The sequence below is a fragment of the Sturnira hondurensis genome, unplaced genomic scaffold, assembly GCF_014824575.4.
Source record: "Sturnira hondurensis isolate 20B ecotype Veracruz unplaced genomic scaffold, ASM1482457v3 Scaffold0006413, whole genome shotgun sequence".
Taxonomy (NCBI): domain Eukaryota; kingdom Metazoa; phylum Chordata; class Mammalia; order Chiroptera; family Phyllostomidae; genus Sturnira; species Sturnira hondurensis.
In genome coordinates, this window is record NW_028079044.1 from 5,225,890 (window position 1) to 5,247,709 (window position 21,820).

The following is a 21,820-nucleotide window of genomic DNA, read 5'->3' on the forward strand; positions in this document are numbered from 1 at the left end:
TACATACCTCCTCTTTAATCCTTTCAGTAACTCGGTGAGGTGAGCATTATTATCCCCATCTTCAAGATGAGGAATCTGGTCTCAGGTTTGATTTGCATGTCCTGGGTCACCCTGGATAATCAGTGAACTCTTCACTAATCATGGGCTATACACCTGACAGAAAATGTAGACATTATTAAAATACCATTGAAGTGCTTATCTTGATTTTAAAAAAGTATATGGTATTATTTGCCCACATGTCAGTGAATAAGGAAACCTGCTAAAGAAAGGAGAATAGCAAAAATATTGCGTACAACTCTTCCATTATTAATGCTAGTTTGAAAGCTTGATCTGGGCAGCAACTCCATATTTTCCAGCATGCACCACGTCAGCTTTTAATTCATTAGCTGTCTTTCTCTACTGTCTGCTTTCTTGCTGTGCTCTACAGTTCACACTGGTGCTGCAGAGATACCCGAAAGGATTTACGCTGCTCCCCTTCAGTCCCAGGAAATAGAACTGCTATGAATTATTCATCGTGGCTTTCTAGTGCTTTAATTTCACCTCTTTGTTTCAGAGAAGGATATCAGCTCAATGGAATATTTTATATCGCCTCAGGAGCCTACTACATTTTGTAGGAAACACTAACTGACTTAAATTATAGAAAAGACAGTCCTGTGTTGATTTCCACCTCTACATATGCTGGGTCCTCCATGTGCTCCACTCCCGGTGGCCTTGCTCAGTGACGGGTTAATAGGGCAGTTTTCCAGCCGAGCTCTTCGGAGCCTTCGGGATGCCCCAGAGGGGCTCTAGCCGCAGCCGGGAGAGTGCTGCACGCCCCCCACCCTGCTTCAGACAAGCAGGTCTCTTCCACTCTGAGTGGTGAGCTTTCATGTAACACTATGTTGGGAGAAAGGATTCTTTTTAAACTCTAAAATCCTGAATTAACACAACAAATGTAATAGTATGTATTTGTACATCTTTGGGATAGTAAGAAAAGTGTCCAAGGCTTTTTATTTGATCATCACGGTGTGTCTGAACGTACACAAACAACCGTGCACTGAACTTGACTGAGCTGCCAGCATGTCATGGGACTAGGTTTGCAGGATGGGCTTGGCCCCCTCTGGTGTTGTAATACTCCCCCTGATCATGCTTCTTAATATAATAAGTAAACTCACAATCGCAAGAAATACAGTAAAATTGGGGGGCTGACAAAAATCAGTGAACCGATTCTATGTGTAAACTTGGTCCACATGCTTATATTCAGGTGTGAGGTCAGATGATATATAGTCCTCCAACTTCCTGTTGGAGGAAGTCATTACTTGTGTTATTTCATAGGAGTTGTCATGAGCAAACAATTGTCTGTAATAACAGCAACTATTTCTTTACCTTTCCAAAGAGTGTAAAAAAAAGCCCAGAAGTGTTTTGTTTCATATGAGGTAAAATTAGAGTTGAAAGGTCATGCTCGGGGAAGGCAGGCAGGGACAAAGATTCACTCATTCAGTATTTATTTACTGAGTGCCCACTGTCCCTGGGCTTAGTGACAGATGTTCGGGATAAATAATGAATAAGACTCTAACCCTGCCCTCTTAGAACTCTAATGTGGAGTGGGCACGCAGTGCGTGCATAAATGTAGCAGTTATAGAATGCAGTCATTTCCATGACGCACACAACAGGTTGAGGGCGGGGCCCTCTTCAGATACAGGGGAGTCTGAGAAAAGGGCCCTGGGAGGGCAGCCACCTGAGTGCGTTTCGGAAGGCCACAGGTGGTCTCATTGCTGGCTGCCAAGGCCATACATGAGTGGCACTTAACGTACTTGATAGCTAAGTGTGTGCCATCTGCACCAAAGGATTCGAATGCTTTGGGGACCCTGAGGGGACCAGTATAGCTGGTGACTGCCTGAACAGAAACAGAAAAACACAGCCCAGTTAGTTTATTAAACACACAGATTTTTCCTTGGTCATTTAACATTTATCAAGTCTGTGCTTTACTCATTTCTTTAATGCAGAGATGGCATACTTAAATGAAGAACTGAAGAATACTTAAAAATAATACATGCAAGATCATTGTCATTTAGCATTCCATAAAAAATTGTTTTCACAGCTGTGTAGAATCTTCATCAAACATATAAGAAATGCATCCATAATGAAATTCCTTCTTATATTATTTCTGTATAATCAGAAAAGGCAATATGATTTTGGAAAGGGAATAAAATAGACTTAGTAAAAATTGATTTAATTTTCAAAATCTCTATGTTGGACATTTAAAGTGTATTAAAGGGTTATCAGGTAACATGATGTCTGTCAATAGAATTTTTTAATTTATATTCTTATTCATTCATTTTTATTAGTTGAAATTTCTTATTTTTTAAAGCCCAGCAGTGGATCATTTTCTTAAGTAAAAATACCTGAAAGATAATACGCATACAAAGCAGATTCAGATTTACAGCATAAACACTAGACTTCAGTCTCTTTTAAGAAAATATATTAGGTTGGCCACAAAGTCTGTAACATTTTTTTCTGTACGATGGCTCTAGCAGCACTTAACTGTCTTTAACTTCAGTTGAAACAATTTTGTTAGATTTTATTAAGACAGCTGTCATAGCAGTGTGCATTTAAAAAAACTTATCAAAACTGGTGAATTTTTGTGAAGCCATTTTAATGTTGAAGATAGAAGAAACACAACATTTTCAGCCTACTATGCTTTATTATTTCAAGAAAGATAAAAATGCAACTGAAATGCAAAAATTTGTACAGTGTACGGAGAAGAAGCTGGGACTGATCAAAAGTGTTAAAAGTGATTTGCGAAGTTTCTTGCTACTATTGATATTTTGTTCAAATAATTCTTTGCTGTGGGACTATCTTATGCGTGGAAGATGTTTAGCAGCACCCCTGGCCTCTACCCACTAGAAGCCACTAGTGGGAGACAGCCAACATACTCAAAGTGTCCAAATCAATAGTTATTGGTGAAAATTGAAAAATGTGTCTGAAAAAACTGAACAGACTTTTTGGCCAACCCAATAATTCACCCATCTATCCATCCATCCGTTTAATATTTACTGAGTCTATTCAATGAATACATAAATTATGCTGGAGCCAGAGTGGTGTATTATGGTCATGCTGACTGACCCCTTGGCTGGGTGAATGCTGTTAATGTTCCTGTTACTAATGCAGAGAACGCTTTCTCTGCATAGTTACTGTGGCAATTCTCTGAAAGACATGTAAGTGGTCAATGTGGTTAGATAGCCTAAAATAAAGAGCAATTTGAAATTATCCTGGCAATGTGATAACAATTGACCGACGGGATGAATTCAGGAAAAATACAAACAGTGGTTTGCCTAGGAGCCCTGAAGAAAAGAGAATCTGTTCTACCACTGAGAAAGTTCAGTAAGGCATCTGTCTGCAGTGTAAGAGATCACTAGTTTCCCTATATGCCAGTTTAAGAACATGATGATTCAAAAACCTCTTGTTCAATGTAGCAAGAAAAATAGAATATATCTAAGTATAAACTTCTCAAGAAATATACAGGACCTGAATTAAGTAAAGTACAAAATTTTAATAAGGAACATAAAGACTTAAGACTCAACCTTCCCAGAGTCCCAGAACAAGCAAAGCCAGGTTTTTGCACTCTAGGCAGGATATTGGATGTGTCTTCCCTGGAGGATCTGACTAATCCCAGAAAAATGATATAAAAATACTCAAATTGGAGGTGCCCCAAATGGTTCATTCAATTCACCCTGATAAACATAAGACCACAGCTGTGTAGCTGGCCAAAGTTGAGTCCATTCCACATGGGGACCCCACATTCCATTGCACACTCCAGGAAACATCTGAGTGAATTCTTCGGTCTGCCCCTTGGGGGACGGTCCTTATTGAGAAGCCTTTGGCCCAGGCATTGACCCCTTTCCCCACCAGCATGGACAGTCCCCACCCTGGCAGGACAGGCCCATGGGAAAGCACACAGTACTGCAGGCAGGCTTGTTTGAAGCCCCGGGCCATCCAGTCTAACCTTCAGGGCCCTCATCGCTCTTTATTAATTCTTTTATTTCAGTCAACATTTGTTAAGTCCTGTGGCAGTTATTAACACCCTTTCTTTAATTCTTCAACTCTATCTCCACCTCCCGTCAGTAAATTACCTTACCTCCTATTTTACTCAGAAAATGGAGGCCATCTCCTGTGAATGCCTCTTCATATCCAAATTGCTCTCCAATTATTTTGACGCCGTTGTCTTCTCTTCTGTACAGATTAGGTGTGTCCCATTTCTTCCAGCCTGTCCTGGGGCCTCATCACACCAGCTGCCTTTCCTTTGTCTTGCATCTCCAATTCATTCCCTCTGCCCCCGTGTGAGAATGTGCACAGTGAACTCAGATTCCCTTTCAGGACTGAAGGGTTTCTTCCCCAGGTGCTGGAGGTGCTGCTGGAATGTGGCCCTCAGTCCAGAATGGCCTCAGCAGAAGGAAGTCACTAAAGGTCACACATCCTCTGAGTAGCTTTTCTCTACAGACTGGTTCATGTGGGGATACGCAGACCCAGCCCTCTCGCCTCAACTCTGGACCGCTCTGAAGGGCGTTCCAGCATCAGAGCTCTGCTGTGTTGGCTGAGGGCCATGTGGAGGCGACGTCTCTGCCCAGCTTCTCCCTCTGTCCTACCCTGTCTCTTTTCCTTGCCTCCACGGTTACATACTGATGTTTCAGTGCTCTTCACTTAGTGAGAAAATTGCAAATAAGTTTTCCAGTTTGCTCTTTGTTTTGGCTCTGCTTGAGACATTTTTTGACCATTTAAAAGTTTTACATTTTTAAGTAGTTAATTTTATTGATAGTCTTCCTATTCTTCTTGGTTTCCTGTCATGAGTGAATTACCAGTCCCCATTCTAAGATTTGAAAAACTCAATGGTATTTTCTTTAAAACTTAGTTGAAATGCCATTGCTACCACGAAGATGTCCCTGAGTGCCTTGACCAGAAGTTAGCCCCAATTCCTCTCCCCCTTTATATAAAAATCACATTGCACATCACATCCTGCCTTATTATTAGTTATTTTTACTAGTCTCTAAACTCTTCTAGTAGATTGTAAGTAACTGAGGGAAGAAATGCCAGTATGTAGAATATGCTTTGCATTCAAAGCCACTTAAATATGTCTGTAATTGAATTAACTGGTCATGGATGATTATGTGGTTTTTCTCTACACTAAGGGTGTGTGTGTGTGTGTGTGTGTGCGTGTGTGTGCGTGTATCCAATCCTCAGTAATTAGATCCAAGTTTGCGTGAAAATCTGTGACTAGTTCTTTTTTGCTTAGAAGAACTGTCCTGCCATCACCAGACCCGAGCCACACCCGTCACAGGCCGACTGCAAGAGCAGCACGTGAAGACTGAGGTCATAGGGCTGGCCAAGTGGCTGGTGACCAGAACACTCCTAAGTGAGCAGGCAGGTCAGGCAAGATGGTTCCTAGCACCAGGGCGGTGTGTGGAGAGCCACAGAGCAGAGTGGCCCTGCTCTGGCGCGCGCGCGCGCACACACACACACACACAGACACACACACACACACACACACACACACACACACACACACACACACACACGGTGTAAATGGAGCCGAATCAGCCAACAGCATGACCATTCTACCCCGACCGGGGCACAGATGCCGCCTTGGCCACAGGTCTGGCTGCTGAGGTTCTCAGTGGTGTTGGAGGCCAGCTGAGGTAGGCAGTCAGGCTTGCAGCTAGTTAGATGTATTGAGATGGCAGTTCTGGTGGAGTAGTCCCTTGCAGCTCCGATGCCCACTATCCGTCACTGATTCCATTTCCTCTCTTTTCATTCCCTCTTGAGCCTGTTCAAATATGGCCTTCAATCCACCAAAACTGCTCTTGTCAAGGCCACCAGTGAACTCTGGTGGCCAATTCTCAGTCCTCACCGTGGGCCCGACGGCTCCCTCCCTGTCCCCAGAGGGCTTCGTTTGATTCAGGACACGAGGCTGCCCCAGCTTTTCTCCTGTCTCCCTGGATGCTTTCCTCTCGTTTGCTGGCTCTTCCTCTTCTTCCTGAGCCCTTAACAGGGGGTCGGTCCAAGGTGAAGTCAGTCGTTGGACCTCTTCCCTTTTCTATCTATATTCATTTTCTTGGTGATCCCATGCAATCTTACGGATTTCAGTTTTATCTGCCAACAAATTCCAAACATTATCCCTTCCAGCCAGACCCATAGATCCAACTGCACAGTCAACATCTTGTTTAGCTGTCTGATAGAGACCTCAAACTTCCATCTCAAAACAGAACTTCTGCTCTCCCCCCCGCAACTGCTCTTCTCACAGCCTCTCCATCTCAGTGAGTGACAGCACCATCCAGGTAGTTTTTCAAACGTATAACCCTGACATTGCTTTCTCACCACAATCTGTCAGCAAATCTTTTGACTATACCTTCAAAATACATCCAGAATCTGATCACTTGCCATCACCACCCTGGAAACTACAGTAATACCTGTACTAGTAGTGGCTTAACTCTTCTGCGTGTCTCTTTCCTCATCAATAATCTAGCAGTAATAATGGACTACTACGCACAGGGTTAATGTGTGGACTGAGAGAAATAGTGTATGGAAAGAACTTAGCACAGTGTTGGGCTGTTAGTTCACAATAAATGTTAGCTTCTGTTATTTCTGGCTTTTCTTTTCTAGAAGATTGTAAGGAGATCTGACTTGTAAAATTGAAGTCATCAGCTCCTTTTCATGATAACTAATTTTATTCTTCAACACATGCAATTTCCGCTTCTTAAGATTTCAATTACATGAGTTAAAGAACATGTGCCGCTGTGCTCATGGCCTGGCTTCCAAAAAAGAAGGAAGGGGAAAATTTGCTTTTCCCAGTAAAACTATTACAAATAAGAACCAGAGAGAGTATTGCCCAGCACAATGGCAATTTGAAGCAGTAGAATTCTTCTCTTGCCGAGCAGTAACTTTCAGCTAGTCAGACTTTAGCCTAGAAAGTGTTCTAAATTCCATGAGATTGTTAATATGATATTGCACAGCTCACACAGCACGAGTTTCACAACCTGAAAGAACTTTGGAGATATGAGGACAGTCGCGGGACGTTTCTGCAAAAGCCGGGGTGACTGCCACGACTGCTGTGAAATGGCCTCATATTATTAACCTGCAGTCCCACTCAGTCTGTCTTCCCAACCATTATCTGAGTTGTCAACTGTGTTACAATAGGCCTTAATTATATAGGAAGCATCTTGGGGAAGTACCCAAATGAATAAATTAAACACATGGATACTGCTAATAAATTAGGAAAAACCATTGCACTATGTGAACAGAAAAACAGTTTCAGAACATTTAACTTGTCCCTTAAATGCAGCCAATTTGCTAATCTGTGGTAAGAAGTGGTTTTTTAATAGATAAGAAAAAACATTTATCTAATTTTAATATTTATGGAAAATCACATTCTTTATTATTTCATCCATTCTTCTCCCTCATCCTCCCTTTCTCCCTCCATGCTGCCATACCTACCATGTGCTGGGTAATAAGAAAAAATAATGGTAGAATATTTTTATTACTTCTTTGTAATAGTATTTTAATCCTTTTCTGTAGCTCAAGAGCTAGGTAATAATGGCCTTGGATGTTTTAAGAGGGGTGAAATAACTTCAAAAACACTGGTCGACTGTATTTAATTTGGCACGAGCTTTGTTTTGTCCATATGTAATGATATAGTAGCCTCTGTGGTATTCTGATATGTACGTGATGTATGCAGTGTAAAAAATTCTTATTTTCCAGTGCATGCAAAAGTTGCTTAGTACAAGTGAACTCCCACTGTGGGATCATTGTAGCTAATCTGGACACACTTTACATGCTCGTTTGCATTTATCTGTTTGTGTTTCGCAGGAAGTCCTGGCTGAGCAAGGTCGGAAGTCCCAGTTCTCGCATTGACCGCACCAACTTTTCTAACGAAAAAACCATCTCTGAGCTGGAATATTCTAATTTCAGTATTCGATACTAATCGGAATAAAAATCGTAGTGTTCAGCCTGCACGGTAGACACCATGTATTCCTAGGTCTGTGCACTAGGGCAATAGTAGGGTAAAGAAAGGGACTCTGTTCTGAAAGCTGCACCATTATATGTATTACTAAAATGTCTGAGCCTGAAATAGTCTCATTCAGCTGTGTTCTTAACAACCCCAAAAATAAGTGTCCTAAAATAAAAAATGTGATCAAAATTATTTAATGTGAATAGTTAATTTAAACTTGTTTCATGGAAACTAATTCTAATGAATGTTATAGTATACATGTTATTTGGCTAGGCTAGACATAAATAAAGGAAATTAGCCATTTAAAAATTATTTTAGGTACTGCTGTCTGAATGGAACTCTAAAACCTTTCAGATCATTTGTTAATTGAGTAATTCCAATTACTCAAAAAGAACCAGTAGTTAGATCAAATGTATGTAATGATCAGTATAATCATAAAATAACACCAATAAAGAGTTAAATTTTTGAATTCTGACTGAGAATATGATTCGGTACTTGGGGTGGAGCTCCCTAATGCATTCTGTGAGCTTACTGTTCTGTGTAGTGAACGGAGGAGGGATGTCAACTGAAGGGAACCCACAAGTCAGCAGAGCAAGCGGCAAGATCTGTATCAACAACCATCCTCAATGGGTATCCTTTAACCAGAAAAGGAACCGATGGGCAGTTTAAGTAAATCATAGTATCCCCTAAACTTGGCCTATCGTGCAAATGATTTTTAGGCAACAGAGTGTTTTAAGGGGAAGTTTCATTTCTATACCATAGAATTACACTATTGAAAAAAGAAAGAACTTTAACTCAGAATACTGGGGAATTTCAAATGGGTATATGAAGTTGCATATGTCCTTCATTAAAATAAAATTCTACCAGGAATTTAATACATAAAGAAAGTGAAAAAGCACAACCAGCCTGAGTGAAATGGGGTCAGTGTCCCTGGAACCCTGCACACCTGGTCTCATCTTCCTCTTGCATCTCGTCCTCTGGACAATTTCGAGTTCCTTAGGAATACAGGTTAGAAACCACCATCCCATCTGTGGAAGGATTTAACTCCCCACCTCCCAGACTGGGCGGGGGGAGGGCTTGAAGCAGGCTCAACTTGATTTAGAGAAAATAGACATTTCTTGCGCACTCAAGTTTGAAAAAAAATCTGTCTCTTTATACATTAAAAAGGCTAAGTGATTTTAGAAAAACTGTGATCCCAGATGTGCCACCAACATGTCACTTTGTACTACCCTGCCATCTCTAACAATGCCCTCCCCAGCTCTTAGAAGGAAATCACACTTGGCTGGCACAGTCTTCTATCTGCACAAACAACCACATCAGTCAGGGCTGCTTGATGATTCATATATAACTAAATTCTATTACTGGATGAATAATAGATAAGATGGTAAGTGATGATTAAAAGTAGGTCCTGTTCATGAATGGGTAGAAAGCAAGAGAAAAAAGGCAATCCTTAAAATTTTACATTTTAACATTAATACGTCAAACCTCATATGGAAATTAATGTACATAATTTTGATACATTTAGTTTCACCAGAATTAGACATTTAAAAAAAGAATAATATTAAGCAAAAGGTGGCATCTGCTTCCGTGCCACTGACCAGGAGTCTCCACACCACACATGCCCACAGCCTTCTCTGGAAGCAGCATACCAGGATTGTGGAAGTATGACTCACCGTTTGTCATGTTTATATAAAAAGGACTGCCTTTAAAAGTGGCACTAGAACAGGTATGTAGATTAGAGTAACCGACTAGAAAGCCCAGAGATAAACACTCGCCTGTATGTCTGGTCAATGAATCCATAACAAAGGCGGCAAGACTATACAGCGGGGTAAAGACAGTCTTTTTAATAAATGGTATTGGGAAAAACTGGATCGCTTTCTCATATGCAAGAATAAACTCAAAATAGGTTAAAGACACAGATGTAAGACTAAAACCATAAAACTCCCAGAAGAAAATATAGGCAGTGTGCTCTTTGACATCACTCTTAGTACTATTTTTTTTATAAGTCTCTTTGGGCAAAGGAGGCAAAAAACAAATGGGGCTATATTAAACTAAAATGTTTTTACACAGCAAAGAAACCATCAACAAAATGAAAAGAACCTACTGAATGGGAGAATATATTTGCCAGTGATAAATTCAATGAGAATTAATATCCAAAATGTATAAGGGATCTATACAACTTAACACACACACTCACACACACACAAAGAAAAAAAAGAAACCCCAAACAATCTAATTTTAAAAGCTGGGCAGATGACCTGAATAGACATTTCTCCAAAGAAGACTCACATGTGGCCAATAGATATGAAAAGATGCTCAACATCACTAATAATCAGAAAAGTGTCAAATTAAAATCACAATGAGATATTGCCTCACACTTGTCAGAATATCCTTAACTAACAAACAAGTGCTGGCGAGGACATGGAGAAAAGGGAACCTCATAGACTGCTGGTGGGAGTGTAAACAGGTACGGCCATTGTGGAAAACAGTGGAGGTTTCTCAAAAAAGTAGAAATAGAACTAATATGACCCAGCAATTCCACTTCTGGGTGGAATTGATTCCAAACAAACCCAAACACTAATTCAAAAGAAAGATGCGCCTCTATGTTCACTACAGCATTATTTACAATAGACAAGATATAGAAGCAGCCTAAGTGCCCACTGATAGACAATCGGATGAAGAAGATGTGGTACATTTACACAATGGAATATTACTCCATCATGAAAAAGAATGAGATCTTGCCATTTGTGACGACATGGATGGACCTAGAGGGCATTCTGCTAAGTGAAATAAGTCATACAGAGGAAGACAAGTACCATAAACTTTCACTCTGTGTGGAATCTAAAAAACTAGATAAACAAACAAGACAGAGACATAGACACAGAGAAAAGACTGATGGTTGCCAGATGGGAGGGGGTTGGGAGGACTGGGGAGAAGGTGAAGTGATTAAGAAATACAAATTGCCAGTTATAAAAACAGTCATGGGATATAAACTGCAGCTTAGGACCGTAGTCAGTAACACTGTAGTAACTGTGTGGTGTCATATGGGTACTAGACTTATTGGGGTGATCGCTTTTCATAGTTACATAAATGTCTCAGCACTATGTTGTGTACCTGACACTATCATGATATTGTATGTCAACTGTAATTGAAAGATTTTTTTATTTAAAAAAATTTTAATGAAAACCTAACAAAAAACCTGACTCAAGAAGTAATGCTCAGTAGAAATTTCTTGGCTGGAGGGAATACGCAAATGACAGACACTCCCAGGTCAAGCACACAGAAGCAACTGGGTGCGCAAGAGACGTGAGGTTTTTGTTAGGAAGGGTATGGGCTTCTAAAGTCCAGAAGCAGCAATCCAGATGTCGTCTGAGACTGGGAATACCCTGCAGCCTGAGTAGTACTTGTGCTTCCCAGGTAGGTGCTGTGCTAACGAAGCAGAGAAGCAGGGAACTAACGGGGCAGCGCCTGGGGGCAGGGGCAGGGGTGGGCGTAGAAGGGAATGGAAGAATTGTGAGTTTGACCTGGCTTGAAACTGGTCACTATTTTTACAACTAAATATTTTTAACTTTGTCTACCAAAGAAATTTTTCAGAAACATGTATCTCTATACTCATAATTAATGACAGAAAAACAGAATCCACTTCCAGAAATTAGTTGTATTTGGAAGTATATAGTCCACAACTCTATTTCATACAGTAGCTCTCCATGACCTCTATTAATATAGAATGTTCACTACCTGGTTAAAAGGAAGAGAGTTTCACGTCTGGAACTAACTTCAAGAACTTAAAATAGGCAGCACAGTATGGTAGGGAAAGTTCTGGTCTAGGAGTCAGAAGACCTGCATTCTGGGCCCAGCCCACCCATTAATTTGCTGTGGGTCTTGGTGTCCTCAACTGCAAAGTCAAAAAAATCCAAATCCAACTCAAGCCCATGAACTGAATTTGAACTGAGTACCTACTGAGCCTACAGATAAATGAAATAAGTGGACAACTCAACCAAAAGATATGCAATGCAAAATCAAAACATATACTGGTTTTCTATTTAATTCCAATTTCAGACTATAAATCTTAACTTTTGCTTGGGAAATAAATTAAAAACAAAAAAGAATTTGGATTGACTCCGGACTTCTGCGGGATTACAGTAAACCCGACACCTCCCAAGAGGCAGCAGCAGGGTGGTTGCAGAAGGGCCACAAGAAAGAAGGGTAGGTGGTGGCCCTCCTTCCTGCTCCAATCAGAGTAACCCTGTTCTCATCTCTTAAGGATGATCAGGATGCTCCCTAAGACGTCTTTTGAGAAGAATTCTGCCTTAAAGAAACAAATAAAAAGAAGCAACAACAAAGACACTGAATATCTGGAGTCTTCTTTTCTAAAATTCTATAAATGCTAAACTCAAATGTCTTTGCTTTTCTCTTGATTACCTCTGTCAAGCCAGTGTGGTATGTCTACTTTACCTTTATGCATTTACACTTGAAACGTGCATACTTTGTGCAAAGTGTATGTGAAAGTCCTCCTATAATCTCAACATATGCTGATTATAGGAGACATGTAAAGTGACAAAAAATTTCCACTATCACCCATGACGTAGTGACGAGCACTGGGCTTAACCTCCCACGGTAAATAGCTAGAACACAGGACAAAATATACGAACAACTGTTTTCCGGCACTGGACAACAGGTGGTACAGGACCCTGATGCCTAAAAAAAACAGAAACAAATGAAGTGAGCTCTGTAATTGCTGCATTTTTCTGCTCAGAGGCAATTTCCAAGCTGCAGGAGTAGGAAAGGGGAATCCAAACAGTGTCTGGGGTGGAGAGTGTTGTTTAGGGAGGGGAAGATCCATGTGGCTGGTGGCTACTGTATTGGCTGGCACAGCTCTAGATTCACAGGGGAAAAAATGGAAACACCCACTGAAATTGAACAGTATTTGTTTGTCTCTAGATGGTAAAATTTTGTTTTATTTATATCTGTGTTCACCAAACTTTTACATAGTAAATGTGTATTCTTTTTATAATATTTTAAAATGCTGTAATATGAATATATTAAATTCCTAATATCTAATATGAGAGGTGGTAATTGTACCAGAAATTTTTTATTTTTATTTTATTTATTTACCTTTCTCCTCACCCAAGGACATGCCCACTGATCTTAGAGAGAGGGAAATGGAGGGAGTTACAGAGGGAGAGAAACAAGCCCTAACTGGGAATCAAACCCACAACCTTTTAGTTTACAGGACAATGCTGCAACCAACTGAGCCACGCTGGCCAGAGCCACCAGAAAATGTTTAGAATTAAAATCCAATAGTATAGAAACTGAATTAGCACTTAATCCTGAAAAGTTGTGCTTTTCTCTGGATAGAAATTTCTATGTTAACAAAGAGTGTACCAATAGAAGTCTCATTTTAATTTAAGGAAATTAGCTTTAAATTTTCGTGTTCAAGGGAAACCAATAGTTTCTTTACAACAGTAACTTTTTGTCGACATTGTGGTGACTCTAGACAGGGTTATCTGTAAGAAATACAAGAAAAGGCATTCCATCTCAGAGATATCATGGATTACTCTGAAAATATAAAAATCAGTTAAATGTTGAAACTTTCAGTCATTTGCCTAACTGTGTATTATAATTTTAAAAAGGAAAGAGCTTTGAATTTATAGTTGCATATAATTTAACAAATATTTTAATAAAACAGGAAACAAAATTACTTTAATGGACCTAAGTTGAGTATAATATTTAAATTAGAGTTTTAGAAAATTGAGAGAATATACTGCAAATTCTTCCTATCTCTCTGTGACCTCCTCACCGTCCTGCTTTCATATCAATTCGCTTCAATTTAGCAACAGTAAGCCTCTCACTGGGCCCCATGCGTGCCTACAATGTGCAGTCTAAATAATACATCTGAGACATCAGCATTCCGGTATTTGGGCTGAAGCTTAACTCTGATTTAAAGAGAATGTCAATGTCCTGTTCATTTTATTGTTTCACCCATTGTTTGGAAACAGAATGGGGGAAAGACATTAGCTATTTTCGAATGTCATCAAATGTGGGCAACCCTGAGAGTTTAGAGCCGTCCGTCCACAGCAGGTCACAGGGTTGCAACTCGGCAGCCAGAGCACGCGTGGGCCTCTTCAGCAGCCCTCAGTTGAAACTCTGCACTAACACAAGTATAAATCCGACCAGCACATCCTTTAGGAGTAAACGTTTGGCTAAACTTAAAACATGAACATTGTCCGAAGACAAAATTCGGGTGTACTAAATGGTATTTGCATTACTAACTTTGACAACATCACTTGGAGATATGACAGATGAGATCATTTTAATGCAAATCTTTTCTTTCCCAGCCAACATGTGCGTTGTTTTTGAAGTGCTGGCTGTCCCTGAGTAGCCCACAATTTGACTGAGAAACAAGACATTCACAAACACAAATCTAGAGTAAAATTCCAAGGTGATAAGCAAATGATGTCATGGCACTGTAGAATGTATTGCGTTTGTCCTAAAATTCAGGCCTGCCTCCAATGGTCCTTTCTCTTCTCCACTTGCACCCACAGAAAAGGTCTCCTAGCCTAACCACCCTCCTTCTAAGGGACCAGACGCACTTCCTGCTTATCCCTAAATAGCAAGTTTCCGTTTTCCTGACAGCCTGCAAAATTATTCAGACAAGCCAATAACATCCTCCAGGGGAAAGCAGGAGTGACCTCATCCTCTTGACACTGAGAAGCCTGCCTCCCACAGACTCTGGTTGTTCACTCTGTTCTTATAGTGACTGGCTATAAAGGCTTTGCCAAGTAGGGTGTTCTCTCAGGGGTGTCCAAACTTTGGATGTCTCTGGGCCACACATTAAATATGCATAGTGTCGGCTGAGGTTTATTTACTTAAACTGGTAAGTAAATAAAAGGTTTTAAGTAAATTTAGCATTCTGTGTTGGGTCACACTCATAGCCATCCTGGGCCGCACGTGGCCTGCAGGCCACAGGTTGGACACCCCTGGGAGAGAATGGCTTCAAGGATTTGGTGGTGTATGTGGCTTTGATCCTGTTCTGGGATTCTCTGCAGAAGGAGCACATAGACAAGAAATGATAGCCAACATAGCGAAGTACTGATTTCGTCAACTGAACAAGGATCCAGCTTTACAGTGGAGAACTCAAAAGCTAATTGCATAACCTGAGTTAGGGTGGGAGGCCAATGTGAGCCTTCTTACTTCCTGTACACCATGCCTGAAACTCTGTACCCTTTTCCAAATAGCTGTATGGCCATGGATGATGGGCCCATCGACTCCATCCAGCTGCAGGTAGAACAGAGGGCATTGAGACGGCCAGGCCAGCTCAGAGAGAGAGGGCAGGGATGTGCACAGCCCTAACCTTTAACGCAATGAGCCCACCCTTGAGTGAAATGGTTCTAATCAGTGCCCACTTCTAAGAGTCTGCCGAACAAGTTTTTCTCCAGTGCAGTGAAAGTGGGCGGAGAGAGAGATGCCAGAAATGAAGCAACAGTTTCTTCTAACCCAAGAACTAAGGCGAGTTGGCGTTGGGGGTATAGTGGTGAGCAGAGCTGCCTTCCAAGAACTAAGGCAAAAATAAATTCCTTCCTCCAAATGAGAGGGAAAGCAGTTCACATAAGTATAAACTCTATCTGCAAACAGAGCAATGCAGGACGAACAGACTGTTTGGACTAGAGGAGCCAAACTGTGGAGCCGTGAGGCCCTCGGAGCCAGTGTTAAGACTGAGACTTACGCCTTTTGAGAGTATGAAGTCCGAAGCCAGAGAGGGCTGAAAAACTACCTGAGGAAAGATATGCAGTCTGATGAAAAACACTAAGTCTTCCTTGTCTAAACAATAAGGTCACAGGACACCCCAGTGAGTCCAGTTTCTCTGTAGCTGTCAGTGAAAATTCCAGAAGCAGGGAGAAACCCGTGGGCTGGCAGGCAAAGAGCAGGGACTGAATAAAACCAACCAGATGCTTTTGTCATTCATTGAGGAAACACGTGCAGCGAATCTGCCAGATGCCAGTCACTGTGCCCGGGGCTGGACACACAGACGCATATGAAACAATCTCAGCTTTTCAGATGTGTATATTCTGATTAATGCTGACACATAACAAGTGACCGAGTACCTGTCATGCCAGGGAGTCTTACGGACCATCTCATTTTAGCCTCACAAAAACCCCATAAGAAAAGCAGGTGCAATAATCATTGCCTCTTTACAGATGAGGACACTAAGGTTTCAGACAGATTAAACTTGCTGCAAGCCACTTTGCTAAGAAGTGGTTCCAACTCCAGGGGGTGGAGCCTGTGCTACATGTCCCTTCAAATCTGAATGAGAAGCAAAATTTTGATCCTATCTATACAGGATTCAGTTCAGAAAGAGGAACATAATGGATCTAAGTTAAACAGTAGAAAAAAATTTAAAGAGTTATTCAGGTATTTATTTATTTTGGGGGGAGGATATACAAGGCGGGGATCCAAAAATGGAATTTTAAACTTCAGCCATCTTCAACGTACTTTCCATTTAATGCAATACACCTATCGGGACATTTTTTTCCACTGCTCAAAGCAGTTTTTGAACTTACCAATTTTGTTTTGCCTCTTCCACACGGACAAAATTTTGTCCTTTGCTTCTCATTCAGATTTGACAAAATGCCAAAATTTTGTCCATGTGGAAAAATTTTTTTCTTAGTGAAGATAAACATAAAAAGTTTAAAGAGTAGTAATCATAAGAAAAATCACAAGTCTCACATTGCTACATATGAATAGAAAATAATAGAAAGAAATAAGTTTAGTGTAGAACCCCATGAAGTATGCTCAAGATAAAATTATATGGTTTCTATATATTTTATTTTATGAACTATAAGCATTCATTAGGGAAACAATACACTTAGAATTACTATATTTTCTAGTAATTAGTAATGACTAGAATTACTATAAAATATATTACTATATTTTAGTGAGGTTTTCTGTTCTCATCCAATCTAATCAAACCACATTCCAGTGAAAGCAAAAGTCTGAAGTTAATTATTTGGCTCTATCATCTACACTATTCGGGCCCATCTTTAAAGAGGGAAATATGATTTTGGAGCAGATTATCTTGTGGATGAGCTTCTCAGCCCAATATTCTTACAGTGATGAAATACAGCTCAAAATAAGGATTACTAGAAGGCTCAACAAACAAACAGAATCGAAAATATAAACAAAAAGCAATTAAAAGTTTTGCATGAGAGGCTGATGCAAAGTATACGCTGGAGTTGCCTGGTACTATGAAACTACCCCAAGAAGCTGATGATGTCAAGACCCAGCTGATGCATTTAACAAAGGGCAGTTCAACAAAGCTCTCTCCTGGGTAACTGCTCCTTTAACCCTGCTGAGGCAGGTAGGAGGGATATTAGGATCACAGGGCCCACCAAAGGAACGGGGTCTCAGAGGGGTCAGAATCACCCAGTCTAGGCTTCCAACACTGGAGCCTGGGTTCGTGCTCGCTGTAGAAACCCCTACCTGCAGCAAGAGCTCACGAGGCCCCACAGTGCCCACCAGGGCGCCTAGCCGTGATCCAGATGAAGTAAAGACTGTGGTACTTCCTGTATCTACTCTCTACCCAGCAAAAAATTGCGGAAATGCCAGATTTATTTCCAATGTTGACTACCTTCTCTTACAATATAAGAAAATTCTGCAAAATCTCTTTTCCTGAATCTTACAACCCATTATTAAAACCTCAGAATTTGGCAAAGAACGAAGGAAAAGGAAACTTAAATCAAGTAAATAGTTTGCTCTTAGGCTTACAATAAGAGGATAAAAAACATGACTAAGTTTCCAAACCTTTGAAAAGCTTATAAATACTAAAATAATTAACCATAACCTGAAGCACATAATACCATTATAATTACATTAGGGGAAAGGAATAGGTTAAAATGATAGTTTAAAAGTGAGGACTTATAAAATGTCCATGTGCCATACCATTTTGATAAGAATGACATAGGTCTGGGAGTTATTTAGGTGAACTCAACTGATCCTTATTAATTAAAAGTGTCGCCCTATTCTATTGAAAACCTCAATGGTGATTTCCTTTTGGGTCAAAACCTCCATTTTTCTTTAAACAGAGGCTCAAGTTATCTCCTAACTCTTCCCTTTTGTTCCAGAAGGAAAGCATTATTACCAAACGTATCATAGATCTACCCATTTATATCAAAAGAACGGCCACTGTTGGGCAGTTCATTAGCATCGTGTCAAATTGTGGCGCTCTGTAAGGCCATGAGTCCAAATGGTGGTGATTCCGTCACTTATTCTTGATTGCTACTGTTTCTGTTTTACCAACTGTGGAACCTAAACGACAGCTCTAACTGCTGCACATTTGTCAGAATGCAATGTGTGTGGTGACGCTTTGCAAGTAGGCAGTGCAGAACTTTGACTTTCCGCACACTCAGCCACCCCCACCCCGCCATCGCTGAATGGTTATCTTGTTCTCCTGCGCATCACAGCCGTCCTGTCTTCCAAAGCTTTCCCTCGCATGGGCTCATAACTTGAGCCAATTTTAGTCTGTCTTGTTATTTTACCCACTCTTCTACCATAGTGTTCCTAATCTTTCCAGTCTAGTCGATATTAGGAGGCCCTTAAATTTAGAAATTTACATTTAATTTTTATTGCCATGGTTTAAAGAGGTGGAGAAACTAGATTTATGGTTTTAAAAGGTAGAGAAAGTAGATTTAGAGGCAATGAGGTATAAAAAAGAGAGAGAGAAATGGAGCTAACAACAAATCCTAGCTGTGGCACACTCTAGCTGGGTGCTTTGACAATGCGTAAGGGTGGGGCAGAGTGGGGGAAATACTTACTGAGAGTGCCTACTTTGTGTCTGGTGCTTTATACATGTGTTATTGAATGCAATAACCCTACAAGGTACGTTTCTTTATCCCTGCTTTTATAGTGTCTTATTCATTTATTTTTTTAAAGCTTAGCAAGAAACATATCCCAAATCTAAAGCTCAAAAAATATAAATAACTTGCCCAGAGTCTCAGAGCTTTAATAACAAAGCTAGGTCTATCCCACAGATTCAGTAACTATTAAGTTCTCCTGCCTTGGAGAAAGTACAGAAATGGCAATTTGTACCATCACAGTTAAAGAATTTAATTGCTTAGCTTAAAAGGAAGGTTTAATTACCATTTTTAAATTGTGGAGATTCTCTAAGGAATTTGTTGAATGATTATTGTCTAAGTCCACCAAAAACACTTAAAAATGAAAAGATGTATGTATTTTGTAGGATATAAAGAATTTTTCTAGATCAATCTCATTAATAGCGGCTATTATTTGCAAGGTGCTTTTCTAGGTGCTAGGGAGCTCAAATGAATAAACCAAAAGTCTCATGGTCCAGGGAGATTAGGCCAGAGCAGACAAGATGCTCAGGCTGGATTTCTGCATAATTAGACAATAAGATGTGGTAACAGCCTGCAAGGAAGGGGATCACATAGACCTGGAATTCTTCTAATGAACAAGGAAAATGGCCTTAAAAAGTTGCTAGAAGATAAAGAAAACCATCAAAACTAGACAAACTAAACTAGTGACATCTAACCTTCTGAGAATGGCAACACTCCAACAATCTCTCATTTCGCAGTTTCCTTCCTCCAGAAGCTACATGCCCAGAGCTATTCATTCAGCCCATCTTTACTACACGAGCACTATGGTCCTTCACTGTTCTCACCACCCAAAACCCACTTCTCATTCCTCCTTCAGTCATATGGCTTCTAAACAGGTGAGCACAATTGGGTTATTTCAAGATGAACTTTGAATCATGAGATTATAGAGGTGGCTAGAATGCTCCAAATTCATAACATATAGGCCTTTTTCTTCAAATTCACTTATTAGGTGAATTGCAAAACTAGAGATTTCTAACAATGATTTTGGAGTAACCCAGACTGACTCTAATTGTATTAGTTATCGCAAAAGACTTCATAAAATTAAAAACATTTATTTATACCTCCATATGAACAAATGTAAATATACTATCCAAAATCACATATTATCAGAAGTGATCTGTATGGTTTATATTAAAGACTTTACCTATTAGGAGATGCAAAACATGCTTATTTGTTTTGTAATCTCTCTCTCTCTCTCTCTTAAAAATGTGATATAAACCACTCAGCTTTGAACCAGAAGAAAATTTGGGGTCCCTTTCATATCTCTAATTCTTCTGAACCTACCCATCTTCGAAGATGAGCAAATCTAACTCTAACATTTCTCATGCTTATGGCTTACTAAAGTATATTTTAATTTGACAAAAAAAAGTTATCATCTAAGGCAATAAAATAAAGACAATGTAATGAGTGTACTTGAACTTTTACTCTACTAATTATAAGAGGAAGAACAGCCAACTCTTAATAAGTGTTTGCCATCTGCAGGATGAGTTTTCTGCATGTATTTTCTTATTTAATCTTTACCACATATGTAAAGATTATACGTGTACCATGCAAATAAACTCTTTTTAAAAAAGAAATTAAAGATAGTTTTGGTTTATGCTAAATTCTTGAGATCCTCAGCTGTACCACAAGTATATCACTGAAGGAATGACTGACAGGAAGCTGGATCTCGGGGGCCTCCGCTTCCCTAGCAGACATAGCACTCGTTATTTCAGGCATTTTCCTATGGTTCAGAAACAAAGTGGTGACAATTTTCTGTATCCATAACATCTCCAATGAGCAATTTATGTCCTATTGTATTTCCTCCCATATGGTGTTCTAGCTCACACAGCACCAGTGTTTTTAACATGCCCAATATCAGTAAACTATTGTACTTTGAATTACTCTTTGCTACAAGTATCCAAATTACCTAACACAAAGGAGAAAATGCATGTAGTATGCAGACTAGTGTGTCCACTGATTCTCAATTACAAATGTTCCAATAGGATCAATGTATCGTGCAGCTGAAAGTGACCATAAAGCGATCTAATGTTCCTTTTTACAGTGAGAATCTACAGCAGAGAAGCATCTCTCCCAGGTCAGATTAGCTAGCCAGTTGAGGAAAAAACTAGCAGCCATCCAGGGCTTTATCTACCCAATACAAAGTCAGTACTTACTGTGAAATCTACATTATTTTGCAGAGGAGGTACCAATAATAATTGACTTGTTTTTATAATACTGTATTATCACTACTGAAATTTAATACTTGTGACTATCAATAACGTGATGCTGTTAAGTAGTATTGCTGCTCAGAATTTTTTGCTGTATGTCTGACTTGTATCCATATTGAAATTGTGACTTCCTTGTGGTCACAATTATGACAGGTATGATTTTTTTAATGTTCCTTATAGCCTTTAATAAATATATACATATATAAACTGCCTCACAGTGGGAAAGAGATTGACATAAATATATTTGTATTTTAGAGCAATACTCCATGAAGTAGCAGTGAACAACTCTCATTCTGTATGGCTGCAGTTGAGTTTGTTTTAAGAGGGAGAAAGTTGAGAAAAGTCCTCATTTCTTCTTTTCAAGCATTTGATAGTGTCCCTGATAATGTTTTGGGGGAGCTTAAAGGACTGGTAAAGGTTGGAATAGAAATAAAGGGAATGATGAGATTGTTGACTAAGCCTTAAGACATGTGGTAAAATATGCAGACCAAATTGCTCAATAAGTTAGTAGCTAATAGTAAGGAATTTAGTCAAGGAATTACTAGGTGTCTGGCACTCCTTTCAATACTCTGCCTGCATTAAACCATCTACAACTCACAACACTCCAGGTACTCTTCCTGTTTTGTGGATGAAGAACTTGAGGCTCACAGAGGCTGGATCATTTGCCCATGAGAACCGGCTCCGAAGTGGCAGAGCCGGGATGCAGACACTAACGGCTCCTAAGGCACATGCCTCCAGGC

General features: G+C 40.0%; 1 protein-coding gene across 3 annotated transcripts in view; it reads left to right on the forward strand.

The window, feature by feature from the left end:
- Nucleotides 1-8,672, forward strand: part of ACYP2 (acylphosphatase 2) — a 122,707-nt gene extending 114,035 nt beyond the window's left edge. The window contains exon 4 of one of the 3 annotated variants that reach the window (XM_037047905.1): nt 5,270-5,360. In XM_037047905.1, the coding sequence (XP_036903800.1) occupies nt 5,270-5,345 (76 nt within the window). In that variant the 3' untranslated portion in view covers nt 5,346-5,360. Of the gene's footprint in view, nt 1-5,269; nt 5,361-7,839 lie in introns of those variants that run through there. The other 2 variants (XM_037047907.1, XM_037047904.1) reach the window with 2 other exon arrangements.
- Nucleotides 8,673-21,820: the final 13,148 nt, after the last annotated feature.